Below are 9,478 nucleotides of genomic sequence, written 5' to 3' on the forward strand. Positions count from 1 at the left end.
AACCAGAATCCACAGAGAACTCAAACATATTAGCAAGAAAAGAACAAGTGATCCCATCGCAGGGTAGGCAAGTGACTTGAAGAGAAACTTCTCTGAAGAAGACAGGTGCATGGCCTACAGACACATGAAAAAATGTTCATCATCCTTATTTATCAGAAAAATGCAAATCAAAACTACTTTGAGATATCATCTAACTGCAGTAAGATTAGCCCACATCACAAAATCCAAAAACCAGAGATGTTGGCATGGATGTGGAGAAAAGGGAACACTTCTGCATTACTTATTGGAATGCAAACTAATATGTTCCTTTTAGAAAGATGTTTGGAGAAGACTTAGAGATCTAAAAATAGACCTGCCATTTGATCCTATAATTCCTCTACTAGGTATATATCCAAAAGACCAAAAATCACATTATAACAAAGATATCTGTACCAGAATGTTTATTGCAGCCCAGTTTATAATTGCTAAGTCATGGAAGAAGCCCAAGTACCCACTGACCCATGAATGGATCAATAAATTGTGGTATATGTATACCGTGGAATATTATGCAGCCTTAAAGAAAGATGGAGACTTTACCTCTTACATGTTTACATGGATGGAGCTGGAACATATTCTTCTTAGCAAAGTATCCCAAGAATGGAAGAAAAAGTAACTAATGTACTCAGCCCTACTATGAAACCAATTTATCGCTTTCTTATGAAAGCTATAACCCAATTGTAGCCCAAAAAGAAGGGGAAAGGGGAGAGAGAGGGGAGGGGAGGGAGAGGATGGGTGGAGGGAAAGTAATTGGTGGGACCACACCTACAGTGCATCTTACAGGGGTACATATGAAGTTTACTAAGTGTACAGTATAAAATGCCTTAACACAATAACTAAGAAAATGCCATGAAGGCTATGTTAACCAGTTTGATGAAAGTATTTGAAATTGTATATAAAACCAGCACATTATATCCCATGACTGCATTAATGTACACAGCTATGATTTAATAAAAACAAAACTACAAAGGTAGCTGATTCACAGTGTTTGTTTCATCCTACATTACTCTTTCTCCTACTTTTCCTTGTGCAGTAAGTAATAAAGGCCACATCTCAAATGCCACTTGCTCCATAAAGCCTTCCTTGATCAACTCCAGATGCAAACAGGCCGCCCTTCTTTAGAATTCTCAGATGACCTTCTTATCCCTTTGAAATGGCTCACATCATATCTTCTCTTACATAACTCTTTGTACATATGTTATCTTCCTGAATGGAATACACTTTTCTCAGTATATTCCATCCTTCTCCAGTATATTTCATCTTTATATCCCCTTAATGTAAGTAAGTTCTTAAGGTTGTTGATAGGTTCTTGGAAACTGTGACTTTAAGTGAAATGATGTACAGTAGGTCCTGGAACAATGTCATTTTGTTATAATATTGATGAGAAAAGATGGTTCTGTTATACACCTTTCACTTAAAGTTGTAGTTTTTAAGAACCCCCCAACAAGGTTAAGTGAGGACTCACTGTAGTACGCAGCAGCTCAATAGATAAAAGATGACGGAATGGCGTCTGCTTCTAACCCAACCCATCAGGTATGCTGCGTCCATGTCGGCCTGCAGCAGTGTCACTGGCTATTATAGGGAGGCCACAGCACCAGGACAAAAGGAAACAGGCTCCTCAGCGGGAGGCACACCTACCACTTAGCACAGAGCATCAGTTTTAGCTCAGTGAGAACAGATCTAAGACAGAAAATCTACTCTTCAGTCTTCTCAAGATTTCTTTGCTACCTCGGAGGGCTGATGCACAATACCCTTGCATTTAATGTTCATTTGTACCTCCAAATGGCACAGACAGTTTGTGTTCTCTCAATAGCATATACTCTATCAGGAAGCATGTATCTCACGTATGTTCTGTAAGTTTCTTTCAACAAATAATATGCTATAGGCATTCAGTAAATACTCAAATCAGTTTCTTTCATCTCCTAGGTTGACAGCAGAGACACAAAAGTGATTTGAGGAACCCCATCCACCACCTATTCTAATTGCTTTTGCTCACCAGCGTAGAAGTTAAAGGGCTGAAAAATTAACTGTCACGGTACAGTTGCCTGTGTGATGAAAAGTGGCCTTTAAGATCAGGTTAAAACACGGGCAAATGGCGTGAATAAAAGCAAAGATAAGGCCTAACAAGGACAAGATGTGTGCTGCCTTCTTCAGGAGTTGGATTTCCATTGGTCACTATGGATAAGCAAAGAGTGGAAAGGCTTTGGGGAAGATGCTGCGGCTGGTAAGGAAGGCCGCAGGACATGCTCACGAAAGGAGAAGGGAGGCAAAATGTGGGAAGGGGAAGAAAGGGTTCTGGATCCAGCAGAGCTGAAAGGGCCTAAAAGTCTGAGACAGGGGCAACGTTTGCCTGCACAGCTGCTCCACTCAGCAAGTGGAAACGGGTCCTGCTGTTCAGAGTTTCAGTTGGGACTTCTACGTGTCCTTCTTACTGATCAATTTCTATCTTTGCTGAGTAAGGGGGAAGCCTTTCCCAAGGCCAAGCAGAAAGTCACTGGGTTGCTATAAAACATAACTTATATTTAGAATTTATATGTTTATTTGGGGAAAAAAATGGCATAAATATTTGGACCAAAAGACAAATGGCAACTTACCCTGAACAACAATTTCCCAGAAATGATTTAACTGTTTAATTTCTGCTTTCTCCCGAAGGGCTTTCAGGAAGTTGTTGAAGCGCTGCTCTTCTGCAAACTATGGGGCAAGTCGGGGGAGAAGCGGCAGGTCAGCGTAAACACAAAACCCACCCGGCCCCAGACCACAGCACTGTCTGAATCACCGTATTGATACATATAAAAATGTAAAATGTTCTTCTTTGGTAAACAGGAAGCTGGCATTGCAAATGGAGCTGTGTTCACTGGGGACCAGAAATGCTCCATCTGTGGAAGGTGCAGAGTATGCCACCTCGTTTTTTCCGTGGCCTGGCACTTCGTTTTTTAACTTTTAATATAGACGCTCTTCATAAAATAGGGTGTGTCATTAGTATCCAAACAAGAACAGAATAATTTAGTGAGTGATCACAGCCTCATCACCCAGCTTCAGCAGTTAGCAACTCAACCCATCTTTCTTCACCTAGACCCCTTCCTTCTCCCAGACCCTTGGATGGTTCTGATGCAAAATTTAGTCATATTACTTCATTTATAAACATTTCTGTAGGAAATATCTAACATACATACTCTTCACAAAGAGAAAAAACACTCGCACATTCACATGCCATTATATGCCACACAAAAAATCAATAATGATTCCTACATAGAAGCAAATAATATTTAGTATTCTCATTTTCTTAATTGGCCTATAAAACTTTCTTCCTTTCTTTATTCTTGAGCTTTTACAGTTCAAAAAAGTTCTCTGCGTGAAGACTGACTGACACGTCCCTGGAGTCTTTGCTCTTCTTCCACTGCTGGCTCTTATTTTTAAAGAAACACAGTCAGGCGTCGTGGCACACACCTGCAGTTCTAGCTACTGGGGAGCTGAGGTGGTGGGATCGCTTGAGCCTATACTGGGCAACACAGCAAGACAGAAGTCGGGGTCTGAATGCTAAGATAAAAAGAACGCTGAAAATTACTCAGTTCTCCCACCCTTTGGTGTGGCTTTTGTTTTGTTTGTTTTATTAGAAAACTTTAGGAAGCCTTTTTAAAAAATCTCTCACATTGTTTATAGGCTTTTATACCACTAGGCAAGAGGTGAACAAGTTTAAAGTCTATTTTAACAAAAAGGAAAAAAGAAAAAGAACCCAGCGACCTGGTGCTTTTAAGGATACATGGCGGCGTCCTTAAAACACACAGGGGTTACCAGACACTCAGTCTAGTGCAGGGCAGGGCTAATAACCAGCAGTGCATTTTTACTCCTTTTTTCCATCTAACCAAATCTGTCTCCACCTGACTGAGTCATCCTTAGTGTTGTCTTACTTTCCCAAAATTTTGCTTTTTATCTGGGTACTTGCATCATTTACTTTTGAATCTTTAATTTTAATGATTTTCTCATTTTCTTGTCATTCTCTGTAAGTACCAAAATTGTTCAACCATTAATTTGTTCATTCATTCAGCAAATATTCAATAAGCACCCCCACAAGAACATAAACTACAAGCCTGCCTATTTTAAAAATAGACTTTCTAATTTAAACTTGCTCACCTCTTGCCTAGAGATATAAAAGCCTATAAACAATGTGAGAGATTTTGGAAAAAGGTTTCCTGCAATTTTCTTTTTATTCTAGCATTCAGATCCCTACTTCTGTCTTCATAAAATCTTTCTCAATAATTATATCAATTTGCATTTTCTATCAATTTCTCTAAGATAGCTAACCCATCCTTTATAATAACGACTGGAACATAGAGGTTACAATGGAAATTCCCTTGGATCACCAACTAAGAATATAAAGCCAAGGCTTTAATGTAAAAAAGATAATACCTCCTTCAATCCTAATGGCTGAGGCACATGGCAGTGACCCTCAGTGTCCCTGAGAACATGGTGCTTCAAGCGGCATGGACCTGCGGGCTGTGGCCTGCAGCCTGCACCCTGCCCACTGCAGCCCTAGTGGCTGGGACTGGGTGCGGACCAGATGCTACACACGGGACTGCTCTGCTCTCAGTACATAAATTCACAGATAAACATGAATGGGTAACAACAAAATGGTGTTGGAACAGTGGGAATCAGCAATTTGGCACAGGAAGCTTTGGAAGATATTGTTTACGATAGTCTACCTGAAGGGCTAGTGCAGGGCAGGGCTAATAACCAGCAGTTGGGACAAATTAAACAAGATGACTTTGGTGCTGTGAAAGTGTGAAAGCTGCTAGTGAACTCTAGTCTCCTTTACCAGAAGTAACTGAAATTGATGAAGCTCTGGCAAAACTCTAGGACTTGTCAATAAATCTTGTTATCAAGATGGGTGCTGATTGAGACGACACTGAGTAACTAGAACTAGATGAACTAATGAGTGAAGAAGCATATGAGAACTACATAAAATCTATTGAGGAGTGAAAACAAAACCCCTAAATAAACTAGTGTGGAAAAAAAAAAAAAAGCTAATCCCCAGGGGAAGAACAGTCCACCCACCCAGACTCCTATCTTTATTCCCCCTCAAAAAGGACAATGATAATGATATGAGTTTAGTCCTTTCTACCTGTCTTGGCACGGACGACAATTCTCCCCAAAGCCCAGGCTTAGCTGTGGAATGCTGTAGGTCCCTCCCCTGGACAGTGGCTAGCTGTTGGGAGGAGAAGATAGGCAGAGACGTGTTACCTGCACGGCTTCTTCCCGGAAGGCTTTGATGCAGTCCACGCTCTTCATAAAATAGGGCGTGTCATTAGTATCCAAAAACTGGTCAATGAGATTGATGAGCTGGTGACTCACTAGAACATAAAACAACAAATTTTTCGAGGATGGAGTGATGCTTGTTAGAGAAAGGGCTTCTGTATTATGGTTCAAGAGCCTCATAGTCAGTACACATAACAGCCATACTTCTTTTAGGGGGAGATGAGATGTAAAATTCAGGTTTCAAAAGCCAATACTTATTTGTGAAAATATAAAATTTGATTTCTAAGATGTTGAGAATTATGGCTAAATACGTCTTTTGGGGATGTCACATACGAGGTTGCAGTTATTATTATGTTTTAAATTGTCTTTGTCGTTGCTTATTATCTTCCCTCCAGAATTCAGGGACCATTTTGGATAACTCAAAACTAAAGAAAATAGATTCTCTCTAGTTCCTCCCCTAATTCCACTCAGGATTATTGTCAAACAGTGCCAGGCAATGAAAAATAACAAGCCAGGGGGATACCCCATGTTCTACTGATCCCAGGTTAAATTAGAAAAGACCAGCCCTAGTCTTTACATAATATCCAGTTAGAATGAGAAATCATCACTATATATCTTATGCCCTTAGCTGGATCTAAATATTCCCCCTGTTGCTCAGCACTTCACAAGCCATGGATACTTAATAAACACGGTCAACAAGCAATGCTATCAGTGCCATACAAAGAAGAAAAACATTAACAATGTTGCCATTTCCAAGGTGGGTTACAACTTGCAGCTGCCTCACAAAGAAACAATAAAATTCTTTAGTATGAAAAAAAAAAAGCAGAGGAAAATAGAAACTTAAAGTCATCAGGAAACTTAATTTGCCGAGCAGATCAAAAATGACTCTTAAAATCTATGTAAGAACAAACCAGGGAGATGTGAGCATTCATGACCTAAAGGCTCCCTCTCTCCTGTGTTCCCGCAAGCATTTGCTAGCTGGCGATTCGGCAATTTATGCTGAATGGTCAAGATATACGACTACATGTTTCCCCAAATCCCAGCCTCATCTGAGCACTCTAATAGCTACGGATGTGTGTGCACAGCCCTAAAGGAAACTACGAGCTTCACCAATGAAGGCTCAAGGCCACTAACTCTGAGAATCATAGCGACCTGAACATAACTCAATGCCTTAGGACGTGAAATCAGTGCTATCTACCTATTTCCTGAAGACCTTATAGCATTGGAAAGGATTTTAAAAGAGTGCACAAAGTACTTTCCCATATAGCAATTTTGCAGCAAGAGAAAAGTATCCCCAGTAACCATTTCATCTCTTCCACCAACTAAGAGATTATGATCTCCATTACAGTAAAGCACTTAACAAACTCGAAGGATTAAAGAAACGTTGCCCTGCAATTTCAGAAATCTTTACCAACGTGTCCTGCAGCAGTGAATTAATACCCAACTACAATTCAAAGGAGGGAAAGAATGTCCAGATGGGTCTTTTTAAACAAGGTAAATAATACAGCCCTGATTAGTAGGCAGAGCAGAGAACCATCAACAGGAAGCTCAAAGCAAACAGAAGCTATAGCCCTTCTTCAGCTTGAAAGGGAAAGTAACAGCAACGTCTGATAACAGCGTACCTGATAACAGCGTACCTTCTTGGTGTGATGTAAAGTTCACTCAAAGTTATATATCTGGGCACAAATAGAAACCTTTAGAGGCCAAGGGCAATAATTCTAAAGGTTGTAAGTTCAATCTAAGAGAAGTCTTTAAAAGGCTATTTCTATTTGTTCGATTTAGTGATTATTTTCATTAGTTTAGCCTAGTATATATTTATTGTGCATAACTACTGTAAGGCACTATGCTGGGTCTGTTTCAGATTTTGAAGTTTATAAGAGGTACAATTAAGTAGAAGATAAGACCCTTTGAGTTTACAGTCTAATAGGATATAATATTTGCCACACAGACACAAAAATAATAACAAGAGGTAAATGTGAAGAGGGCTATGAGTATTATATAATATATTAATTGATGTGAATTTCTAAAAATCTTTATTGATTATAGAAGGCTTCATGAATTAAAATGGCTTTTCAGCTACACAATGAAAGATAGAATTTGGCTGTTACAAAGCAGGAAACCGAAAGAGCCAAAGTAGGTGAAAGAGGTTGGAATACACAGGGTGTGTCTGGAGAAAAGCAAACGGTCTAGGACACAGGCGAGAGTAGGTGGAAAGAAAGAAGGGATAAGAACTAGAGAGGAAAAGGTGGAGGGAACAGTACGGTAGGGTAGAAGGGTAGAAGTAAGGAGTTCAAGATCAAGCCTGTTAGGAGCAGTAACACTTGGAGGCTGGGGAGAGGAGCGGGAGCTGAAGAGGGAGGCCAAAGAGGAACAGGAGGATAAAGCATCACAGGTACTAAGAGATTATTAAAAGAAGAGCGTTGTCTGCTATGTCCAAACTATGACATAAGACTACAAGGAAAAGAGCATAAAGAGCATGAAAGATTAAAGGACTGCGGCTTAGGGAGTCCTGGAGCTAGGAGCCCACCACTCCACTGGAGAGGTACTGAACTGCTTTGCAATAAACCATAGCTTCCCGATTCATTTCATCCTGAATAGGATGGAATGCACACATGCAGCTGCCATCATACAGAGAAAAACGTCCAGGAGAGGAAAATAAAGCACACGCCAAAGCCAACAATCCATCTGCAGTAACAACACACAAAAGGTAGCAAGGCAAAGGCAGTGAGAACCTCAGCATCCAGTTTCTACTTGCAAACTACATCCTGGTGTAGCTGTGGGCCCATCTGGATATTGTTTTTCTTATTTACTTGTTAGACTATTCTATGCTTTCTTCCAAAGGGCTCAGAAACACAGGTGGATAAACACATCTAAACTTCCAAAAAATCCAATGAATACAAAAAGCCAGATTATATCCTTCTGGGAATAATCAGTAATATGGCCTGTGCATCTGCCTGTGATTCCAAATTCTGGCCCTCTCTACCTAGACTATTTTGTGGTTCACTGACCATAATGAACCATTTAACACCAGGGCATAGCTGTGATGGATGATGCTTTAATATACTGAGTATGAGAACAGGACGTGGACGAGAGACTGCCCTTCCCAAGCTTGGCGGCACTCCACGTTTTCCTGCCATTCTTAATATGAGTAAAATGCGCAAACGGCTGACAAAAATAATATTCTACTCGGGCTGGATTATGCTTTTGACTTCCCTGCCACCCCCTGCCCCACGGAAAGGAAGTGCTGATCATCAGAGTCCTTCTCTCGGCTTCCACATCAATTACAGGGCTAAGGAAGGGCCTGTCAGTCTTCATACTCAGTAAATCACAGCCCCAATTATAACTCACCAAAATGTTCTCCAGAATTAGTCAGTGACTCAATAATACTCATTAGTAGCTAATATGAAAAAATGGCCATTGGAAAGGCCATCTATCTCAGGGTACTAAGTCATGCATAGGGCCATCATTTATCTCAAATACTACTTCAGAAGTGTCTGCTCCAGATTTTGAGGTTTTAAGTATGGAATTATATTAACCCAGCATCTCCCATGAGTACAGATGTTGATACAACAAAGTGAAAGGAAGTCATTTATTGTGGGTTTTTTCCCTTTTACCTGACACAGCCAAAAAAGCAGCAGGTTTCTTCACCTGTCACATATTAGATATAAAGGACAAAAAAGAGGCATCTTGAACCATTTGGCTGAACTTGGGCATCATTCAGGTATTATTGGCTCATGTGAATTGTACTCCCTGAAAAGCTGCATGCTTTGTACATTTCAGCAATTACATAATTTTTAAATGTTAGGAACACAGTTATACAGCCAATGACAATGGCATCTTAATAAAAAAAACAAAGTTAAAAAGTGATAATAAAAATCACTTAAATCAAAATAAGTGTATAATGGTCAAGCCACTCATTATTAAGAGAAGAAAAAGAAATCAACATCCATCAGCAAATAAAACTCTAGGCAAGTAGTCCAATCTTCCATAACTAAATTCATGAGTAAAGTACAATCACTGATTTAAGCCAGAAACATACAGAGACGTTTGCCTGACTAGTCTGTGTTTAACACAGGCAATTAAAACAGACACAGATCACAAACAGGCTTCCTTTCTGGCCTATTACTAATAGGATCTAAATTGACCATTGTGGGTAGAGGCTGTGTAAATATCAGTCCAACCAGAAGAC

At 40.0% G+C, this 9,478-nt stretch overlaps 1 protein-coding gene and 1 pseudogene across 1 annotated transcript in view; one reads left to right on the forward strand and one right to left on the reverse strand.

Moving 5' to 3' along the window:
- Positions 1-9,478, reverse strand: part of XRCC5 (X-ray repair cross complementing 5) — a 91,713-nt gene that overhangs the window by 11,568 nt on the left and 70,667 nt on the right. The window contains exons 17-18 of the mRNA XM_003785091.3: positions 5,275-5,384; positions 2,631-2,727 (exon numbers count right to left, since the gene is read on the reverse strand). Of these exons, the coding sequence (XP_003785139.2) occupies positions 2,631-2,727; positions 5,275-5,384 (207 nt within the window). The remainder of the gene's footprint in view (positions 1-2,630; positions 2,728-5,274; positions 5,385-9,478) is intronic.
- Positions 2,839-5,013, forward strand: LOC105886512 (annotated as a pseudogene).

This window comes from Otolemur garnettii, unplaced genomic scaffold, assembly GCF_000181295.1.
Source record: "Otolemur garnettii isolate 467f Iridium unplaced genomic scaffold, OtoGar3 scaffold00013, whole genome shotgun sequence".
In the NCBI taxonomy this organism is placed as follows: Eukaryota; Metazoa; Chordata; class Mammalia; order Primates; family Galagidae; genus Otolemur; species Otolemur garnettii.